Source organism: Canis lupus, chromosome 27, assembly GCF_003254725.2.
Source record: "Canis lupus dingo isolate Sandy chromosome 27, ASM325472v2, whole genome shotgun sequence".
In the NCBI taxonomy this organism is placed as follows: Eukaryota; Metazoa; Chordata; class Mammalia; order Carnivora; family Canidae; genus Canis; species Canis lupus.
The window spans coordinates 42,034,798-42,056,796 of NC_064269.1; the positions used below are offsets into that span (position 1 = coordinate 42,034,798).

The window sequence follows — 21,999 nt, forward strand, 5'->3', positions numbered from 1 at the left end:
GCCCCCAGCTTTGGAGACAGCTTATCTTTACCTCCGCCCAGCAGGAATCTCAGAATTTCAAGGTGGGAAAAATCTCTCCCTCAACGCCTAGGGCAATCCCTACCTGCAATCCCCACCTGCGGCACAGGCCCAGGGACCACATGAAGGAGGTAGAAGCCCTACAGGTCATCTGGTGCAGTTTCCCACCCACTGCAGAAACCTCCTCCAAAGCCGCCCTAGCAAGCTCTACCTACATCGTTCTACACCATGAAATTCCGTAGGTCTATGTAGTGCTACAGTGACTTCAGATCACATGGACCTGATCTGTACTCCTGCAAAGACAGCCTGCCTTCTGGCAGTGAGAAATGACAGCAGAGGATGGGACAGGTTCCGTCCGACCTCCCATCCTCCTTCTTCTGCTAAGACATAACATGGAGCACTCACAATATCAGCATGCTCAGTACTTAACAGGCCAGGGTGTATCCACCCTTCAAAACTAGACACGGCTCCCAACATGGCCAGAGCACTGCAGAGCCTACTGGACTAAGGTCTTCCTTGATGCAGACCCCACCACATCACAGGCCTGCACAGGCTCAGGATTTAACAGGGCAGTGGGAAAAGTCATGTGGACCTGGGTTCAAACTCCAACACTAGAATTCACCTCTGTGTGATCTTCCTACTCTTCTGTAAAGTAGATTTTAAAAAACAAAACAGAATCAAACCAGCAAACCCTATCTCATAGGGCTGCCATGAAAATTAAATGAGGTGATGTAGGCAGAAATGTCTAGAATTGGCACCTGATAGACACTTAATAAATGCTCGTTTCGGGGATCCCTGGGTGGCGCAGCGGTTTGGCGCCTGCCTTTGGCCCAGGGCGCGATCCTGGAGACCCGGGATCGAATCCCACATCAGGCTCCCGGTGCATGGAGCCTGCTTCTCCCTCTGCCTGTGTCTCTGCCTCTCTCTCTCTCTCTCTGTGACTATCATAAATAAATAAAAATTAAAAAAAATTATTAAAAAAAAAAAAAAAAATAAATGCTCGTTTCCCTTCCTCTTCCTTCATCAACCAAAACCCCAAGTTTTTTCCCCTAAGAATTGATAGGAAGTTCCTATTCTATACATACGTAAATGCAGAATTTTATAATTAAATCTATTCGAGTTCATTTGAAATTAAGTATATTTATTTACTTAACATTACTCAATGTCAGGTAATTTTTTAATGGCTAAAAATTGAATACAACTTTCTTTTTTTTTTTTTGAATACAACTTTCAAAAGTGTTTAATAGTGTGCAGTTAAAGGAATTACGGTATATTCATATACGGTAATATTATCCAGATCCTTCTAATTATGGATTTAAATTATGTTTTATGATATGGGATATTACTTACTATATAGTATTCAGTAGGAAAAAAAGGATAGAACATAATTGCAATTATGTTAAAATATATAAATTTGGGGCACCTGGGTGGCTCACTGGTTGAGTGTTTGCCTTTGGGTCAGGTTGCCATCCTGAGGTCCTGGAATCGAGTCCCACACTGGGCTCCCCGACAGGGAGCCTGCTTATCCCTCTGCCTATGTCTCTGCCTCTCTCTCTGTGTCTTTCATGAATAAATAAATGAAATCTTTTAAAAAATAAAATATATAAACTTATTTGCATGAACACAAATTTGGAGGGATATATACCAAAATATTAATTGTGTTCATCCCTGAGTTGTGGCATTATGTACCATTTTTTTCTTCTTTGATTTTGAATCCTGGTTCTGTCATCCAATATGCTTGTTATCCTAAACACCACAGAACTGCCCATCAGTAGAGACCTTCCACCCTCAATGGTGACATGAGCTGAGTATAAACAGCCAGGGCAGCCTTTCAACCAGCTACAAATCTATCTTACTGCTGCAGCAGCTAGATCTTATTTATTTCTCTTGAACCCAAGAAAAATCATGAGACTCAAAGTCCTTACTAAACATTCTTCCACCTTGACTAGATGATGTTTCCAAGACCTGGCAGAGTGACTGTGTTAGCAAGTAACTCTCTCAATGCCATTCTGGAGTCCCCTCGTCAATAAGCAGCTTACCAGCCTGCCACTTCCAGGATCTCGTCACATTATGGAAAAATAAATCAGGACAGCAGTTATTATTTTGCCACCCTTACCTCCCCCACTCTCATTTGTCAGGACTCCTCCTAGAACCTAGAGTGATTCTGTACTCATTCCTGCAGCTGCTATCAGGACCCCAAAACCTGATGTGTAAGAACCTGGCCACCTGAATTTACAAAAGGCAACTCGGTGCAATGTCTCCCTTCTCCCAAAGCCCGCTCCTCTGCTCCCGAGCATTCTCCCCAAGTCGGTTCTCTCCTTACAGAGAGAAAGGCAAGATAAGTGTGCTCTGCCTCCAAGAACGTTCCACCACATGCTTCAAGCAGGAATCTCCCTCTGCCTGTTCTGGTTGTCTTCTGGCTCTGACTGTAGCTAAAAAAATCCCTTTATGTTGTCCAGCTGACCCAGGCCTGTTGCCTCCCCACCCAGAGCTCTGCCTACTGAACAAATTGCCTCCCTCGTCAACTATTACTCAAGGCTCAAAGCCAAGATGGAGATCAGCCAGGAAGAAACAAAACTAGCCTTTTATCCCAGCCAGGACAATTCACGAAGACCTCTCAAGGGCTTGAAGGGAAGGGGAATTCATGGTGCTGGCAGGAGTGAGCTTGGCATACGCAGACGCTGGCAAACACCACAACACTTTTACTGCGAAGACACAAAGCAGACTGCTCTACCAAATAATGGGCTCTAAGCAGCTCAGGTTTCACTGTGAGTCAAGGGCCCCCTTGGAAGGACAGGCCCACCCTATGTGTCATCAGCCCTCCCCAGTGCCCTTTGCACTGCCCCCAACACCCTGCCTTTCCTTTTGGCCGGATATGCAATCTCATCCCACAGGAGGGTCACCCTGCCTTAGCACAGCTCCCATTTCCTGCCCATGGTGACTCCTCTGAAGTCTATTGTTCCTATGAAGTTTGGGTCAAAGGAAGCTGGGTCCCCACCCATAGGGGCCCGCCTACCCTCAGCACCGTGATGGAGCTGGCCCACACTACAGGGAGCTGGGCCCACCCTCCTGCCTTTCCAGGGGCCTGCTTGTATTAAAGGCAGGAGGCTGTGGGCTTCCATCTCAGGGACTGGAGCTCCAGTGGAAATGTTCCCAAGCAAAGATCCAATAGCTACCAGCTGAAGGCCGCAGGATCCTATCACCCAGGAGGTGATTAGAATCTCCCTAATATCTAAATGGAAAAACCAAAAGCAAGGGAAGAACTGTTGTTTCAGAAGAGGTCAAGGCAAAGCTGGAATTAGAACACAGAGTTGGAGACCGCACTGCCCAGTGACAAAGCCCTGCCCCCACCTCCACCTGGGCCCCTGCACTGGTTAAAGCCCCAGAGGAAGGAGGGGGGGCATGGGAGAGCAGCTGTTCAGCTCCAATTTCAGAGCTTTAAAGGGAGCTGTCGTCCAAACCCCTGCCAACAAAGGGTCATGGGGGGCAAAGCAAGACAGGCAAGGTAAAGCCACCCTTGCAAGCCCTGAATTTCCCGCTCCCCTCAGACTGACCTCAACTATAGGAAAGGCCATGGAGCAAAGCTAGTGACCCATGTCCTCCACTTCCACCAAGAAGGAGGAGAGGAGCCACTGATGAGGCAACAAGTATTGCTCTAGGAGGGTCACCAGTGCAAGACTCCAGAGTGGAGAAGCCAAGGGATGTTGCGACATTTGCATCCCAAGAGATTGAGAAAGATAGGGAGACCCTTCTCCACCTGACTAATGTACAAACCGGTGAGGAAAAAGGAGGTGCATTTAAAGACCCCTTGAGGGCCCCCTCCAAAGTTGGCATTCTCCGACTACAGCTCTGTGCTCTCTGCTTGGACGGAAGGGAATATTACTACCTCCTATCCAAGACTCAAGATGGGAGATGTGACCAAGCCAGACTGTTCCAGCCTCCACACTTGTCCGATGAGGGTTGCTAGGGGGTCCAAGCATCGGGACCCACAGAGGAGGAGATAGAATGCGAAGTGAGAACGGAGTGGACTCTAGTCTCAGTTCTGACTCACTGCAATTATGTGATCTTAACGCAAGTTACTGTCTCACTAGGGGCTCAGTTTCCCCGTCTTTAAAATGAGGGCATTAGGGATGCCTGGGTGGCTCAGTGGTGAGCATCTGCCTTTGGCTTGGGGCATGATCCTGGGGTCGGGATCGAGTCCCACATCGGGCTCCTTCCTGGGAGCCTGCTTCTCCCTCTGCCTGGGTCTCTGCCTCTCTCTCTGTGCCCACATGAATAAATAAATAAAATCTTTAAAAATAAATAAAATTAGGGAGTTAGGGGTGCCTGGGTGGCCAGTCTGTGAACTGTCTGCCTTTGGCTCAGGCTTAGGTCATGATCTTGGGGTCCTGGGATGGAGCCCCACATCAGGCTCCCTGCTCAGTGGGGAGTCTCCTTTTCCCTCTCCCTCTGTCCCTCCCCCTGCTCATGCTCTTTCAAATAAATAAATAAATAAGATCTTGAATGAATGAATGAATGAATGAATGAACAAAATGAGTTAGATGCTAACATCAGTGTGTCCAATGACATTCAGCAGGTTCACCCTGGCATGACAAAACTGATATCAGAGGAAAGGACTTGTGGACCCTGTGCTCCCCAGACAGAGCCTTGCCCCCACCTCCAAATGGGCCACTAGCTATCATGTGTCTAAGGATGAAGATCATACAGGTCTCGGCCTATGGCAAACACTCATTTCATGTTTGTTAAGTAAACACAAATGACAAATGAACAGGGTTTGTCAAAGGATGTTCAGAGAAGTTTTTAGGAAAAAAGAAGTCCTTTCTGAAATAAACTGAGGAAACGCTGGCTGCTGAGTCTGGAATGGGCCATGCACTGTGCTAGGCACTTGGCAAACACTGAATTTTCACAACAAACATTCTGGATAGATATTAACTACCCCCTCCCATATCACTCATCAGGAAACTAAGCCTGAATGCCCGCCTTAACAGTCCTAAGTGACTGCAAGGATTTGTGAGGCGGTATGTCTGGCCCCAAATCTGCACTTGTCTATTCCATCAATGCTGCCTTTAGACCCGAAGCCCTCAAAGCCCCAGCCACACACCTGGTCCCAACAGGTGAGAAGGTGAGGTGCCTCCCACCAAAACATCTGCACCCTCAGGGTGCACAGAGGAGCAGCTCCCAGTCCGTACCCCTGTGGGTGTCTTTTTTTTTTTTTTTATGATAGTCACAGAGAGAGAGAGAGGCAGAGACACAGGCAGAGGGAGACGCAGGCTCCATGCACCAGGAGCCCAACGTGGGATTCGATCCCGGGTCTCCAGGATCGCACCCTGGGCCAAAGGCGGGTGCTAAACCGCTGGGCCACCCGGGGATCCCTCCTGTGAGTGTCTTGTTCCTTTCTTCCAAGAAGTCCTCAACATGATGCTCCCATCAGCTTGTGCTTGTTGTGGGAATGAGGAGAGAGGAAAGCAGTGCCAGCTGTGCCTGTGCCCCTTACCAACACCAGCACAGGCTGTCACTTCTGCTAACCTCCTGGACAGTCATGGCTCCCTCCTTACGCAGTTCCTGCCTCAAAAATATTTCGTATGGTAAAACCCAAAAGAAAGAAAGAGAGAAATGGGGAAACTGAGACACCCAGGAGGGTCTTCCCACAGGTCAACTAGCAAATCAGAGGCAGCCCTGCCCCCCGACCCCCAGCTGGCACTAAAGCATGCACCCAGCTGCTCCTCTTCCTTCCCACAGCAAAGTGTAGAGTGATCTAGCAAATCGTAAAGAATTAGGAGTCTTCCATTTGATTGCTGGGTAGCTGGCGCCAAGGAAAGCTGGACCAGCAGAAGGTAGTTCAGGCTGGTATACATCCATTCTCTTTGTCCTTGGGGCCAACGAGAAAAGCACTGGTTACACACCTCTCAAGATTCAAGACTGTCTGGAAAACATCCCCAGTCCTCACTATCAACAACCGGTCCCACCACCGCAAGACAAAGATCTCAGCTTCCTTTAGCCCTTCTACCAGCGAGCTCCCTTAGAGCGTTTCGGGCAAGAACAGGACCCGCTCTCCCTCAGAAACGCGAGGCAGGTGCGGACAGCTTCCTGCCAGCTCTGCCCAGTCCAGGGCGAGTGGGGCCCGGGCCGCGCACTCCAACAGCCACACTCAGATTACTCCTGCACGCATCCAGCCAGGGACACGGTCCCTTGCCCACCGTCAGGCGGGGGGGGGCGGGTGACAGTCATGCCCAGAGCCTAGTACCTCACAGAGATGCACACGCAGAGCCGCGGCATTGCACAAGGACTCAGGGACACTCAGACTCTCAGAGAGCACTGTTCCCGAGTGGAAACACACTCACGTTCAACACAAACAAACACGCCTACTGGCCGCCGAGGTGAGTCACCGTGAACACACAGCATCCTCACCTACACCCGGAGCCCGGAGCCCGGAGCCCGGAGACGGGACGGGACGGCGGGCGGTCACAGCAACTCCGCAGCCCGCCACCGTGTGCGACCGAATCCCCTTAACACACACGAGCAGGGAGCCCGTGTCCCTCGGGACCGTGCGCCGGGGCCCGGGAGCGCTCCCCCGGGCTGGTCCCCACCGCGGAGGACGGCGCTTCTCCAGCCCCGGGGAGCGCGGCCAGGGGGTCGGGGCTCCTCCCGCGCCCACTACCGCCGCGGCCCGCGCTTGCAGGCCCGCAGGGTCCGGCGGAGACGAGGCCGGGTCCCCGGGACGCCGCTTCCCGCCCGGCCCCTCGCGCCCGCCCGCCGCCCTGGGCGCCCCAGGGCCCGCGCCGCAGCCTTACCGGTCCCAGGGTGCGGGCGGGCGGGCGCGCTCAGCCGGCTCCACGGGGTCCGCGGGGCGCCCGGCGGGACCAGGGCGGCCGCGCAGGGAGCAGGGCGGGCGGCGGCCGGAGCCCACCCCGCGCCGACCCGCACCCGCTTCGCCGCCGCCGGGGCTGGGGCGCCGGGCAGGGCCGGGCAGGGCCGGGCAGGGCCGGGCGCAGCGGAGCCGAGAGGAGCGCAGCCGAGAGGAGCGGAGCGGAGCGCGCCGAGGGAGGAGTTTTCCCAGAATGGGACTGACGGGAAAGCACGGGAGCTCCCTATTCCTGGAGGAGTGAGTCAACGGGAGAGGAAGGGAGCGCGGGGCCGGCGGCGGAAGGGAGGCGGCGGGGGCGCGGGCCGGCCCGAGAAGTCCGCGGCGGGAAGGCCGAGCGGCGGCGCACGCGGCCGAGGAGCCGGCGGGGCGGGGGGCGGGGGGCGCGGCGGGGAGGGGCGGGGCGGGGCGGGGCGGGGAGGGGGGCGCGCGGCGGGGAGGGGCGGGGCGGGGCGGGCGCCACTTACTCGGGGGACGCAGCCGCGGGCGGCGGGAGCGGGGAGCCGGGAGCGGGGAGCCGGGAGCCGGGAGCCGGGAGCTCGGGCCCTGCCCGCCCCCAGGCCTGGAGTTTGAAAGGAGGAAGCCTGGAATGTGCGGAATGAGGACTGGTATGAGATGCGCGCAGCTGAGGGACGGAGGGAGGGAGGCAGGGAGGGGCGGCCCTGCCCCCGGCCCCTCGGGGAGGAGACTGGGCGGAGGGGGGAGGGGGCGGCGGGGCGGGGCGGGGCTCGCGGGGCGGACCCCTCCCCCCTTCCCCCCCCCCCGCCCCCGGCCTCCGCGGCTTCCCCGCGCGCTCTCCCTGCGCCCTCGGGCCGCGGCTCTCTTCCTGCTCCCCGAGCCCCCCGCCCCCCGCTCCTGCCTCTCCCGCCTCCCCCGGCCGAGGCTCCGACTGCGTGCCCCAGGAGCCCAAAGCCTCCCTCGTGGCCGGGGGGTCCCTGGGGGTCCCTGGGGGACCCTGGGGGACCCTGGCACCCTCGGCGTCTGCGCTGCCGGCCGGCGCCCCTCGCGCGAGTCCCGGGAGGCGGGGGAAGGGCGGGCGCCCGGCGCGCAGGAGGGGCTGCTGCCCGCCCGGTTCCCGCGGCTCCCACCCGAGGACACCCGCCCCGGGCAGCCAGGAAGCAGGAACCAGGCCCGCCGCCAGGGCCCCCACGCGCGCCCCCCCGGCCCTGGCTGTGCGTCGTGGTCGTCTGTCCCTTGAAGATCTGTCCCTTCCAAGAATGTAAGCGCACGGGACAGTCGCCTCCATTGAAGTCCTTGTGGCTCAGGGAGACCCTCTAGAGCTCAGGAACTCGATGAGTATTTATCCCGGCATGTGCCGTGTCCCCCAGATGCTGTGAACACAAAAATGAAAAGAAGATCCAGCACCTGCCCAGCTAAAGAGCTTAGCTTTAGCTGGCCAGACGCCGTGTGTGGAAGATCATCGACATCGGAGTGGGAGCCCGGATTTGAGAGGAACATGAACATGCGGGAGAGTTTAGCCTCTTGTTACCGGGGAGAGCTGTGCTGGAAACGCTGGAAGTGTGGGGAGTACGTTGGCTTAAAGCAGTGTGTTACCACATACCCCTCTCACCTTGTTGGTAGGCTGAAACCAAAAGACTTTTGGCTTTTTCCAAAAATCAGATCCAACCTCCAGAAAGCCTTATCACTTCACCTTGTATTGCAGTGGTTGGCCACATCTTATCTCCTTTACCAAACAGAAACTCCTTTGAAGACAGAGTAAATGTCTGATATATCTTATCTTTCAGCCAGCACCGGCTAGGTGCCTGGGGATGGATGAGCACATAATAAATATTGAATAAATGGAAACAAAAAAAGCTACCACAGAGATTGAAAGGAAAGTGCTACAAATGCCAAAGTTGTTTCCAAAAGGTGCTCAAAGGTGTTTTGAGCAACGACAGCATCACTGGACGAAGTATCCAGTCTCATAAGGTGAAGACCTTGAAGGAAGCAGCTCTTATTTGGTTACATAAATTCTGGTACGCTCATTAAATAATGAGTCACATCGGGGCTTGGTCACACCTCATATACATGAAAAGACTGCAAGACAGTACATAGGTACCAAAGGAAGTACAAACTGTAAACACTGGCTTATCTAATGCAAGAATTATTTGTTGAATGTCTGTTGACGTTGAGCACCATGGTAAGTACAGGGATAGGTACCATCAAGAAGTTCACAGTCTAGGTGGGAAGACACTTATACAGAGCTCAAAGGGAACCCAAGGGATGGAACAATGAATTTCAAATTACAGAGGCCACATTTGCTCCAGCTCCTGAAGGATAAATGACAACTTACCACCTTGGGTTGGAAGACCCACAAAGATACAGTAACATGTACACACAGGATGTTTAGGAAAAGTCTTGTAAACTGGCATGCTGGAAGAATAGATTATAATAAGTGGGTGCCAGGTTGTGAAGATCATTGTATCCCATGCTGAAGAGTTTGGGGCATCAGAAAGGCCATTTTGACGCAGGTGTGACATCAGTACCTCTATTACAAAGACCTCTCTGGCAAGAGGTTCAGGCTGGATTGGAGAGTCAGGGTGCCCTAAGCTCTGGCCATGCTCCTAAGCTTGGTGATGAGGGGAAGAGTCTCAGAAAAAGTCCACAGGCAAAATCAACAAGAATTGGTAACTAGGCTGGCTGTGAGGGTGAGAGAGGAAACAAAACTCACTAAGCTTTGACAGCTGAACAATTGGTGGTACCATTCACTGAGATAAGAATTCAAACACAAGGAGAAATAGGTTAGCTGGGAATTGAGTCCAGCCAAGGTTCAGAGGGTTTAGAGGAAGGCAGGACAGAATCCAGAGTGGAGAGGATAAAACAACCTTGGAGCACCACATCCAGCCCAGATGGCTGAGAGAGAATTCGGAGGTGAGACTGGCTTCTTCCCTCCAAATCTTAACTATCCGAGACCCTAAATGATCCAGGTTGGAATAGCGTGCCTTCGAGAGCTCAGCCTCCTGGTCTACACCCTTAACAGGCTTCTAGAAAGCTCTGGGTCTCCAGGAATATCACTTCCCATGCTGTCATGGCCCCTCTGGCTAAAGTTCTCAGACATGGAAATTCTGAAGGTTCAAGACTGACAGTGATTTTACACATATGCCCCACCCCATCAGGGGTAAGACATTCCTTGCCCTCTTTCACTGACCCTGATGAAGCAAGTATTGCATCTGTCCTAATCAAACTAGAAGAGATGCATATGGCTCCCCACAAATGACACCACATAATTCACAGCTCACCTCACTTCTTAGTGAACCAGACCACTCTACCTGGTTCTACAGCTGGATCTCACCTAGGCTTCATGTTGAGTGGTGCAGAAGGAGGAGAGCAGGGGTGTGGTCAGAGCCAGGTTTCATGTGGGGAAGGTCCTTGTGTTGTTCTATACTCCAAAATTATAGTAAAAAATTATATTAATTACTTTTATCACATGTGGCTTGGTATTATTTCCACTCCTTTGATAAATTTTGTTTTTCCAACCCACATGGTCACTGTTAAACAAATTATGTGTTAAACAAATACAACTACATCTATATGATGGAATTCTTTTCAGTGATTAATAACAAATTTTTCAAAAATAAACCAGACAAACATTGTCTGGCTTATTATGATATAATAAGTGGAAATACAGATTCCAAGAGCAGTATATGTGGGATGATCCTGTTTTTGAAAAATAAATTGAAAAGTATTTTAGAGTGACTATCTCTGACAAGCTGAAGATTAACAGGATTTTTAAAATTTTTCTCACTTTCATTATTTTAAAGGATCTTATTTATTTATGTATGAGAGAGAAAGAAAGCATGTGCAAGAAGGGGGAAGAGTAGAAGGGGAGGGAGAGGGAAAGAGAATCTCAAGCAGACTCCCCACTGAGCAGGGACCCAGACTCAGGGCTTGATCTCAGGACTCTGCGATAATGACCTGAGCCGAAACCAAGAGTCAGATGCTCAACTAACTGAGCCATCCACCCAGGTCCCTTTTTGTTTTCATTCTTTTTTTTTTTTTTTTTTTTTTTTAATTGAAGCAGAGTTGACACACAATGTTACATTAGTTTCGGGTGTTATTCTTTATTTTCCTGCATTTTATTCTTCTTTCTGTATACAAAAGACTCATACTTTTATAGTAGGGGAGAAAAGTGTGACTAGAGCTGTATATCTAACCCTTTCCTAATTTCTCCACATTTTTTTTTTTTTTTTTTTAAGAAGCCACCCACCTGTGGATTTAATGGCTTAATAAGAAGTTGACAAGGAGAAGATCCCTCCCTTAGCTGCTAGGTAAAAGGCCTCTATACTGCTTTTCAGATATCTCCAAAGCATGCTGCCCTTCCACTATTACGTGGCTGACTCCTCCTGTGATTGTGATCCCCTGGGACCCAGGTTCCTTTTCCTCTTTAACCTCTCTGTACTAGATTTCTATTTGCTTCTCCTTAAGAAGACTTCTCAGTATCAACTGAGCTGCATCTTGGCTTTGAAGAACAAAGCAGACCTTTATCAAAGGTGTTTGGAGTCCTTCTTTCTCTATAGAATAAAAGCAGCTTGTAATTTGATAAGTATATTAGTGTTGCTGTCTCTCCATCAAAGAGAAATGTGAAAGAGAATGAATTCTCCGTCTGTCTAGGGAACAGTAGATGCTGTTCTGAAGATGCTGGACTGAAGTGTGTCTCCCCCAAATTCACATGTTGAAGTCCTAATCCCCAGTACTTCAGAGTGTGAGTAGATTTGGAGATAATGTCTTTAAAGAGGTGATTAAGTTAAAAAGAGGTCTTTAGGGTGGGCCCTAATCTCCAACTGGTGCCCGTATAGAGAGATGAGGAAGGACACAGACCCCACACAGAGGAGGACACAGTGCAGACACAAGAAAGTAGCCATCTGCAAGCCATCTGAGGCCTCAGGAGAAACCAAACATGCCAACCCCTTGATCTTTGTCTTCCAACCCATAGAACCATGAGGAGTCGATTTCTGGTAAAGCCACGCAGCCTGTGGTATTTTGCTGTGGCAACCCTGGCAAATTCCTATGGCACATTTACAGACCCAAACACACTGTTGCTTTCCAGAGGCCAGAGGTCGGGGCCTTCCCCACCCAGTTCTCATGTGAGAGTTTCTCAGGTCCCCAGGGGATCTTTAGGATCAGATAGCCAAGACTTGCAGGAAAAAAAAAACAAAAAATCAAAAGGAAGGAAAAGCTTTCTCCAGCCTTATTCAGCTACAGTTTTCATTTATAATAACTATCCATTCAATATTTTGAAAGTTAATGCAGGTCCTGCATTATGACCTTATCTAAATAACCCAGGTTCAAATAACAGCTCAGGCACATGCTGGTTGTGACCTTGGGCACACTTAGGCCATGAGTCCAGTGTCCTCATCACTCAATTTTCCACTCCACATTTATTGAACACAGATTATGTCCTTGGCACTGTGCTGGGAAAGCACCAAGGATAAACAGAAAGATCACCATCCCTGCCTCTCAAGCTACTAACAGTCTATCGAGCGAGCTAGAGCAATGCCCACATGAAGCGTCCTTCCTCGGCACCGTCCAGTGTGGCAGGCACGGCTCACATGTGGTTCCTGAGAACTTGAAATGTAGTTAGTCTGACTAAAGAACGGATTTCTATCTTGATTAATTTAAATGTAAAGAACTGCACACAACTAGTGGCCATGGCGTGGACAGCACAGCCATGGACCATCCTCAAGGAGATCTCCACAGGCAGTCAGAGAACCCTTGCAGAGCTAAGGGGAGGACTCAGGGCTGTGGGAGCATCATGTGTAAAAGTGTCACGTGGTGGTAGTTACTGAGTATGAAGAGTGAAAAAGGAAAGGATTAAAATAGGTAACACGGGGCCCTGTAACACTGCATATATTCAAAACACGATAGGATTTCTTCCTCCCCACCCCACCCCACCCCCCCACTCCCGCTCCTCCTCTGATAAAATTTCTTAATGTGCCAATTGTCCATACATAGAGGATTATTTAAAAACACTGGTACCTCCCCCAGTGAAATACTGTGGAGCATACACAAGGATAAAAAAGGCCTGCATTTACTGAGAGGGGATTATCTCCAGGGTACAATAAGTGAAAACAGCAAGCTATTGAACTGACTATATAGTCTGCTATATGTATTTTCTGCACAGAGTTTGGGGAATTATAGATGCATTTCTTTCGGCAGAGTGAAGTACCAGAAAGATACACTAGAAACTAAAAAGAGTTCACTACAGGAGGAGGACAGGGCAAGGGAAAAAGAAGGGAACAGACATGGGAAGAGACTTTCACTATAGTTTTCAAGGTTGCTTTTAGACCATGTGAAATCATTATATTTAAAATTCGTATCTCAGGATGCCTGGGTGGCTCAGTGGTTGAGCATCTGCCTTTGGCTCAGGGCATGATCCTGGAGTCCCAGGATCGAGTCCCTCATTGGGCTCCCTGCATAGAGCCTGCTTCTTCCTCTGCCTGGGTCTCTGCCTCTCCCCCCTCCCCCCCCCCCCCCGTGTCTCAAATAAATAAATAAATAAATCTTTAAAAATAAAATAAAATTCGTATCTCTATCTGATAGAGAACAGCATGAAATTGAAGACAAAACAAGGCAAAATTTCTTAAGGTCATATTTCTATCTCACATGGATGTAGTCTTTCCTGACGTGCATTTGTACCCTAAAAATTGCATACCGCCCCATTTTTAAAACCTCAATCTAATTCCTAGCCCTCCTCTGCCTGCCACTCACCTCTCAGATCATTCTTCCTCCCTAGCCTTCCCACCCCCAGACTACAGAAAAGAACTACTGGATTACTCTTTGAATCTTTGAACATCATGATAAGGGAAAGAATCTGGGTAGATAGTAGTTAACTAGATGTTAAAACTCTTTGAGGCTTGAGAACTACTATATTAAACCAAAATGTGTAATAAAAGGTGGTAATAGATGGAAAACCCCCCACTCCCATCTTGGCCCCCACCAGCTTTGCCCTTTCCAGGGCTTACTGTCTTTCTTTGCCCTCCAGTCTGTGGGGCCATAGCCCTAGTATCTCGTGAAAGGAGCCTGGGCCCCAACTGACCAGAAGACCAGATAGAGCCAGAAGAGATCATGGAGGCCCATTTCATCTTTGAAGTATTTCCAAAATTTTCACTAATATCAGGAGTTTTTTGTTTTTGTTTTTATTTTGTTCGCTTGTTGTTTTTCTGTTTTGTTTGCTTAGGCTGTTCCTTCACATAAAAAGAGATGGGTACAAAGAAAGGAACATGGGGTAGGGTCAGGGCTGACACTAGAACCTGGATGTTTAGTTTCCCAGGTAATGTTGCCGCTCTTCTTTCCTCTCATTAACAGCCGCTGGAAAACCATCTAGAATTCCATTATGAGTGCATATAAGACATTTTGTATAACTGTATGGCCAAAAAAGTCATCTGGAATGTGTTGCTCCATTTTAAAAGGGTGTTAATAATGGTGATATTGATATTTGCTGTATCCTATACCGAATGTTTAGTGTGTGCCAGATTGTGGACATTTTACCTGACATGCCTCTACTGGCTTTTAAACTCCAGAATATAACCGTTCTCAGACCGTCAGAAGAGTCATGCCGAAGCACAGGGGTGCGTTGTAAAATGTAATAACGTGGTCCAGGTGTTGGAGTCACTGAGTCCTTGGTGACTTCCTCCACTGGATTACAGACTCTGTCCTGTTCATTTTAATACACTTGCAGTGTGCATCCTTGGTCGGTAGGTGGTGCCAGGAACCCATGGTTTCATCAAGCCACCTAAATTCTGAGCACCAATGGCAAATCCTTCATTTATTGCGGTGTCCCTGGCTTTTTTTGTGGAAAGGAGTGTGTGAAGACCTTTAAGGAATATAGATTGATTATGATAACTAGGCGATCAAAGCAGGGAGAGAAGACAAAACAATCCAATATGCAAATGGTCAAGAAATGTGTCTGAGAGGTGGGACAGGATTTGGCCAGTCCTTGGCAAGACTCTAGGTGGGGTTCGCATGGGGAAGGAAGGGCTCTGGACTATAAGAGACACAGCTATAAGACATAGGGCATGAGTGCACCAGCAGGAGCCATTCCAGCTGGAGGGGGAGCTGGAGGCTGAGGAGAAGGGCAGCTAGCCACATCCCAGGGTTTTCTCAGTGGAGCAAGATGTCTCCAGTGGTTGGGGAAAAGCAGCTCTGAGGTCCTGCACTTCCTCAGCACCAGATCCTATTTCTCCCACATCATGCACTCCTGCCATTCTAGAATCTCCCACCAAAGACATTCAGAATCTGCCCTCCCCAGTTCCTTAGCTTAAGCATCAATGGTCTTTTCTTGGGATCCCTGGCACTCCTCCCAGCAGTATCTTCAGCTATGAAAGGCATGAAGTTGTCCAGAAGGTAACCAGAGAGTTAAATTAAGTGCAAGTAGAGGGCGCCTGCATGGCTCAGAGGTTGAGCGTCTGTCTTGGGCTCAGGTCATGATCCGGGGGTCCTGGAATCTAGTCCCACATCGGGCTCCCTGCAGGGAGGCTGTTTCTCCCTCTGCCCATGTCTCTCTCTCTTTCTGTCTCTCATGAATAAATAAAACTTTAAAAGAAAATACGAATAGAGGAGCGCCTGGGCGCCTCAGTCGGTTTTGCATCGGCCTTCAGCTCAGGAGATGATCCCAGGACCCTGCGGTCCTATGTCGGACTCCCTGCTCAGCGGGAAAACTGCTACTTTCTCTCCCTCTGTGTGCTCTCAACCTCTTTCTCTCCCTCTTTCTCAAAATCTTTCTTAAAAAAAAAAAAATGAAAAACCCCACAAAATGCAAGTAGAGGAATTCCACATTGTTGTCAGCACGAGTGGGGAAAACCATATGCAAGAATTGAAGATCATATAATTGAAGCCCTATCAATGTATAGAAGAGGAAAGAGGCACATGGCAAATCACTGGCAGAAAAGGGGTCAAAACCCTGGAATTTGGTCTCAATAGAACTTCTAAAGGAAGGGAATCGATGCTGGTTGTGTGATTTACTAAACTTCTGATCAAAAAGAACCTTCTGTAGTCCTGTTTTAGATTTTTAAAAACCACTTGCCCATATCATCCATGTTGATGACCAGTGAAGCAATATTACCCTGGTCAGTGAAAAGTATGCAAAATGGTGTCATAAATAATCCATTCATCCAACCACATACCTTAGCCAAGAAGAACCACATGAAGAAGAAAAACCAAGCCATAAGAATTAAACTCTGACTCTAGCTCTCATCCTGATTTTTAGGCTCTTCCTGCTTCCTTCCATGTGACTCATTTCCACTAGAACACTGATAAGAGCAGGAAGGCCTAGTAAAGATTTGTGAACATGTAATTTTTTTCATCTTGTCTCTATAAGGTAGGTCTAAAATGTAAACCCTCAGAGGCAAGAGAGGGTCTATTTCAGTTTTAGATATTTAATTGGTTTTGCTGCCAAATCAGTAAGTGATATCAACAAAGAAGATCCAGGAGGTTGACGGGGGCAGATATCTAGAACAATATAAGCCCCACTCTTCTGTGGTCCCCTCTCCGCTCAGTTCTTAGCTCTGTCTTCTATCTAGAAAATTCTTGGTGTCATGAATATGAGGAGTCCAGTCTCCAGAAGACAGCCTTCTGAGTCTGCAGACTCCTGCCATCCTGGGATGAACTGATTCACGTGATGAAAAGTATTATTCCAGAACATGACTGCAGAACTCCGTAAGGGATGGGACTTCACAAAGACCAGTGACACTTAGATTTTTATATAAATTATCTTTTATTTATGTAGCATACAAAAGGTATAAATATGATTTATATAAAACCAATCACCTGTATACTCAAGCAGAGAGTACATGAAGCTGGGGTATAGGTGTCTCAGAGCCAGACAGAGCAGGAGGAAGCAGGATTAGATCCAGTCGCCCCATCAGGCTCCCTGTCCCCAGACACTGTCATCTACTGCAGCTGGAGAGCAGTGAACAGCTTTCTGTTTTCGACCAGGGTGGGTCACACAGTAAATCAGGACGGTGGTGCCAGAGGTCTGAAGGGCTTTAGGGCACTTCTATGAATGAGGCACTTGATGGGAAGCATGCCTGAGATGGAAACCAATCATGTCAAAACAAAGCAGTTAGGATTTGCCAGCAGGGGATGAGCAAAGAGTCTTTTCATCTCCCACATCTCTTTCCTTTGCATGGCTATTTGATGTGGAGCAAGGACCAACAGGAAGCAGAGCCAAAAAGGAAGTCTACAGGAGGGAAATATAATGGAACAAGCACCTCTGATTCCTTGCCCCATACTGACAAAGAGTTTGGTGCATACAGGCTTCGGAGGTGACCGATGCTGAATGCAGAACTCACAAAGTTCCTGGATTCTCAAGATTCAGAGGCATTCTGAGACTGCGGAACGGTAGCAAGCAGAGTCCTATGACTTGTTAGGAGGTGCTAATTATCTGAAAGACTTGGCAAAACTCTTATGATCTGTGAGGAAAAGTGACAGGAGCATGATCTGTACCAATAAGCCAGGCTTTAGGGAGCTGATAATATTTATGTTAAGAAGAAAGGCCCAAAGTTCTGCCTAACAAGGTCTGTGGAGCTCAGTCAGCTAGTGGATCTTCACCAAAGCCTCCCTGCCGCCTCTCTGGATAATGACAATGACAAGTGTTGATACATAATGTCCTCTTACCTCTCACATGGTCTACAGGGTATGTGTGTCCTTCTATGCTAATGGCTCCGTAGTAAGATGGCTGTAGGAGGCACTCCTGGATTGGAAATGAAGGCCACTGTCATATTACTCTCAGGCTTCATTAGACTAAGTCACTTCTAGAGTTTATGCTTTCAGCCTCAACTGAAATTAAGACAATACAGTTCTCACAGCACTGATCACAAATTTGGTCACAGCAGTTTTGACTGCGATTGCAGCCAGCCAACCGGCTCCAAGGGAAGAGAGGGAAGAGGGGCACTCTGACATCCATGCCTTTAAGCCCCACGAGGAAAGCAAGATAGCTCTCACAAATACCACATTTTCTTTGATCAGGACCAGACGATACTAGATTTGTTTCCAAGTGAGCATTAAATTCTTCTCGTAGGCTGGTGAAGTGGCTGACACTGTCTCCCCACCTTGGGTACTTCCAGCAGGACACAGAATTAGGCTACCTGTGTGGACTCAAAATGATCACTGAGTTGGGGTTTTTCCCAGTTCTGAAGGTAAATGATGCTCTAGAAGCCATCATCACCAAAACAAAGTAAACACAAAGTTTACTTTTCAAAAAAAAAAAAAGGAAAATAAAAATAAAAAATTTAAAAAGCCACACATGGACATGAAACTTACTTGAAAAAGAGTAAAATAAAATTTAAAATTTTTATTTTATTTATTTATTTATTTTTAATTAAAAAATTTTAAGGGGTACCTGGCCAGCTTGGTCAGTAGAGCACATGACTTTTGATCTCAGGGTCGTGAGTTTAAGTTCCATGTTGGATGTAAAGCATACTTTTTTTTTTTTTTTTTAAGATTTATTTATTTATTTATTCATGAGAAAGAGAGAGGCAGAGACACAGGCAGAGGGAGAAGTAGGCTCCATGCAGGGAGCCTGACGTGGGACTCGATCCTGGGACTCCAGGATCAGGCCCTGGGCTGAAGGCGGCGCTAAACCGCTGAGCCACCCGGGCTGCCCGTAAAGCATACTTTAAAAAAAATAATAAAAATAAATTTTAAAAAATAAGGTAAAAGCTATGTGGATGGAGCTGAGTACCTTTTTAGATCCAGTCCGTGGGACTGTTGCTTCCTAGAGTTGTCCATTTCCCACTCATATGACATCATGACCACAGGCCCATTCTGGAAGATGCTGAGAGGCCCATAGCGTAAAGAAATATATCTGGAGCAGGGGCCAGCAACCCAGTCCCCAGGCCAAATCTGGCCTGCTGCCTGTTTTTTGTAAATAACATTCTAGTGGGACACAGCCACACTCACTGGTTTATGAACTGGCCATGGCTGTGCTTGTAATACAACAAAGCTTAGCAGCTGTGAAGGACTCTCTGGCCATTTATGGAAAAAATGTGCAGACCTGAAGACTAAAGGCAATTTAGGGAACTGTCCCACTCTGGAAAGGTCTTCAAAAAAAAAAAAAAAAAAAAAAAAAAGACCCAAGTATTTAATCATTAGACCTGATTCTAGCTGCACGTCTCCAAGCATAGAAAATCTGGCTCTCAAGGTCCGAATCTGTGGGGCAACAGCCTCAGGAGTTACCAATGTGCTCTGGACAAGAACCCCTGTGCTGTGAACAGCCTCTCACCCATGTTAAGCTGTGATCATTGTCCGGGTCTGTAAAACCCAGAGAAGTTGAGTGTGTGTGTACATATGTGTGTGTTTACACATAGGCATATGTGTAAACACGCACATGTGTATAGACACATATACATACATTCAGGGATGACTCCCAAAGGGGCAGCCTATCGCTCTTCATGTCCTGGGGCAAAAGCAAAGGAGGCAATTATTGGCTTCTGAAAGCTCTGAGTGAGAAAGTTCGGCGCCGGCTGTTTCCCTCATTCACAGGCTAGCTTGCTGTCAAAGCTAGAAAGGCCAATGGCAAAGGCCTGAAGTGCACACAGCGGGTAGTTGTAGTCCAGGGTGAACACATCGTCTGCCACACGTCCAAACTGCATGACTATGTAGTCAGCTAGAAACAGAAAGAAATTAGGACATTAGAAGATAATGGAGCCGTACTGGAAAAAAGCCTACTTAGGATACACAGAAGACTCCAAATACATCAGTCAACCACCAGTTTCTTTAAAATGGGAAACCTTGAGAAGGATGGAAAGAGACATTGACAAGACTGCTAACTGTGAGCCAAGTTCCTATTTCTCTTCCTCTCAGAAAGCAGGAGGCTACTCCTGACTAGCATGAAATGGTCAGAGGAGGGAGCAGCACAAGCTCCAAGGGCTAGACATGCCGAGGAACCTTTACTGAGTGAGGGCCATTGTGTCTGTTTGCCAAACAGTGGTTCAGAAGTTTTACTTTAAAACTGCCACTTTGGGCAGCCCCGGTGGCGCAGCGGTTTGGCGCCGCCTGCAGCCCAGGGCGTGATCCTGGAGACGCTGGATTGAGTCCCACGTCAGGCTCTTCTGTATGATGCCTGCTTCTCCCTCTGCCTGTGTCTCTGCCTCTCTCTCTATCTCTCTGTGTCTCTCATGAATGAATAAATAAAATCTTAAAATAAAAATAAAAAAAAATAAAGCTGCCACTTTAGGGATGCCTGGGTGGCTCAGTCAGTTAAGCGTCCAACTCTTGGTTTCAGCTTGGGGTCATAATCTCAGGGTCATGAGATCGAGCCCTTTATCAGGCTCCACACCCAGCGTGGAGCCTGCTTAGGATTCTCTTCCTCCCTCTCTCTCTTCCCCTCTCTGCCCCAAATAGATAAATAAGTCTTTAAAAGTAAAATACATAAATAAAACTGCACTTTAGCCTTTCCAAAGAAATAATTTCTTTCTTAAATAATTCTGCCGTGAACAGAACTTCCTGTCAATGATAGGAAATACTTGTTTCCCCACCATGTAAGAACATCTTTCCTCCTATTCCCACCCAGCCCTTCCTGCATGCTTACGGTCATTGTCATGGACTATCTGAAAGTTCTTCACAGATGCCTGAGTGACCCGGCCATGGAAGTTCAGGACATAGGACTGTGTGTCATCATTCCAGACCGGGGCCTTGTTGTGCAGTTCAATCAAGTTCTCCATGGTTTTGTTTTGCCATTTGGAAAGCAAGCTCTCGTGGTCCTGTTTGAAGGAAAAATCGTTGTACTGAGAACCACAGGAAATCATTCACTCTCAGCATTGTGATGTAGAAGGTAGAGTTGGGGAGTATTGTCTCCGTTTCAGAAAGGGTACAACAGAAACAAAGAATGCTAAAAGTTAAGGCAGATTTTAAATTTCTGATAGATTATCTCGCATTTCTCTTTGCAGATTAAGTGGTTTCATGTCAATTTAGCAATTACTGTGCAATTGCACTTATCCTGATGTTCTGGAGTGATCACTCTCCTAGAGAAGGGTATGAGCTATATTTGAGGTTCTGCAAGAATCAATACTTTTTGGTATTGATCTTGCCTGTATTGTATTCTTGTCTTTCAGATGCCTTTGCTGATTAAATATTTCTGTACTTACATTTCGTGGCTGAAATGGGATCCGTTCGTGATTCATATTCATCCCTGGAATGATCACAGACATTTTCCTAGGACCTTTAAATCCAAGTACATTTGTTTCCTGGAAGATAGGACAATAAGGCAGGGACTTGGGAAACAGAAAGGAAAAAGAAGCCCACATTCTTAACACAAGACTTTCTTGGGCATGCAAAATGTCCAGTGATGATGTCAAAAAGACCAGAAATTATTTTATTACTTTACTGTAGGTAAATGAAGAGAGACAGAAAATAAAAAAAAGAAAAGTAATAGGCTGCTTGTAGCGGGCGTGATGGCTTCAAGGTTACTTCGCGGAGTTGGAGCGCTGGCCACGCAGGCCCTCAGGGCTTGTGGTCCCAATAGAGTTGCCGTGGTGCGCTCAATGGCGTCTGGAGGTGGTGTTCCTACTGATGACGAGCAGGCGACAGGGCTGGAGAGGGAGGTCATGATGGCTGAAAGGAAGGGGCTGGACCCATACAATATTCTAGCCCCAAAGGCAGCTGCAGGCACCAAAGAAGACCCTAATTTAGTCCCATCTATCACCAACAAGCGAATAGTGGGCTGCATCTGTGAAGAGGACAATAGTACCGTCATCTGGTTTTGGCTGCACAAAGGCGAGGCCCAGCAATGCCCTAGCTGTGGAACCCATTACAAGCTGGTGCCCCACCAATTGGCCCACTGAGCCTTTGCACTAATTTACTCAAAATGTGCTGTGAAGTTTCTTCTTTCCAATAAAGACTAGCCATTTCATTGGCTCCTTCTCCCATAAAAAAAAAAAAAAGAAAGAAAGAAAGAAAAAGAAAAGTAATACTGTACCTCCTTTTAAACCTAATGTGAACACTTGAATTTAGAACAGATTCTATTCTAGGCTTGAAACTTTATTCTTATTCTTTAGCGTTAAGTGAAATTTGAGACAATTGTGAGCAAACTGTCCAATGCTGTCATCATCAATAAATATTTATTTCTCAATGAGGACATGGCACTATATGATATACAGTGAGAATTATAGCTCAAATTACAT

The 21,999-nt window shown here is 48.0% G+C and overlaps 3 protein-coding genes and 1 long non-coding RNA gene across 17 annotated transcripts in view; 2 read left to right on the forward strand and 2 right to left on the reverse strand.

Moving 5' to 3' along the window:
- Window positions 1-7,475, reverse strand: part of TEAD4 (TEA domain transcription factor 4) — a 64,481-nt gene extending 57,006 nt beyond the window's left edge. For 3 of the 5 annotated variants that reach the window (XM_049102312.1, XM_049102313.1, XM_049102311.1), the window contains exon 1: window positions 6,810-6,936. The gene's annotated coding sequence lies outside the window, so the exon portion shown is untranslated. Of the gene's footprint in view, window positions 1-6,809; window positions 6,951-7,347 lie in introns of those variants that run through there. The other 2 variants (XM_049102315.1, XM_049102314.1) reach the window with 2 other exon arrangements.
- On the forward strand, window positions 7,351-11,426 carry LOC118352471 (uncharacterized). Its single transcript, XR_007406313.1, has 2 exons — window positions 7,351-7,488; window positions 8,209-11,426. It is a non-coding gene; the product is annotated as an uncharacterized LOC118352471 (long non-coding RNA).
- Window positions 11,427-16,573: 5,147 nt separating this feature from the next.
- Window positions 16,574-21,999, reverse strand: part of TULP3 (TUB like protein 3) — a 65,953-nt gene continuing 60,527 nt past the window's right edge. For 9 of the 10 annotated variants that reach the window (XM_025461817.3, XM_049102341.1, XM_025461815.3 and 6 more), the window contains 3 exons: window positions 20,965-21,063; window positions 20,409-20,580; window positions 16,574-19,484 (listed from right to left, as the gene is read on the reverse strand). In XM_025461817.3, the coding sequence (XP_025317602.1) occupies window positions 19,351-19,484; window positions 20,409-20,580; window positions 20,965-21,063 (405 nt within the window). In that variant the 3' untranslated portion in view covers window positions 16,574-19,350. The remainder of the gene's footprint in view (window positions 19,485-20,408; window positions 20,581-20,964; window positions 21,064-21,999) is intronic. The other variant, XR_007406315.1, reaches the window with a different exon arrangement.
- Window positions 21,232-21,739, forward strand: LOC112669031 (cytochrome c oxidase subunit 5B, mitochondrial-like). Its single transcript, XM_035706810.2, has one exon. It carries the CDS (start codon window positions 21,271-21,273, stop codon window positions 21,658-21,660), a length of 390 nt encoding a protein of 129 aa, XP_035562703.2. The 5' UTR covers window positions 21,232-21,270; the 3' UTR covers window positions 21,661-21,739.

Excerpts from the sequence above, each read along its gene's own strand:
- LOC112669031 (XM_035706810.2), top strand. The coding sequence starts at position 21,271 with ATGGCTTCAAGGTTACTTCGCGGAGTTGGAGCGCTGGCCACGCAGGCC.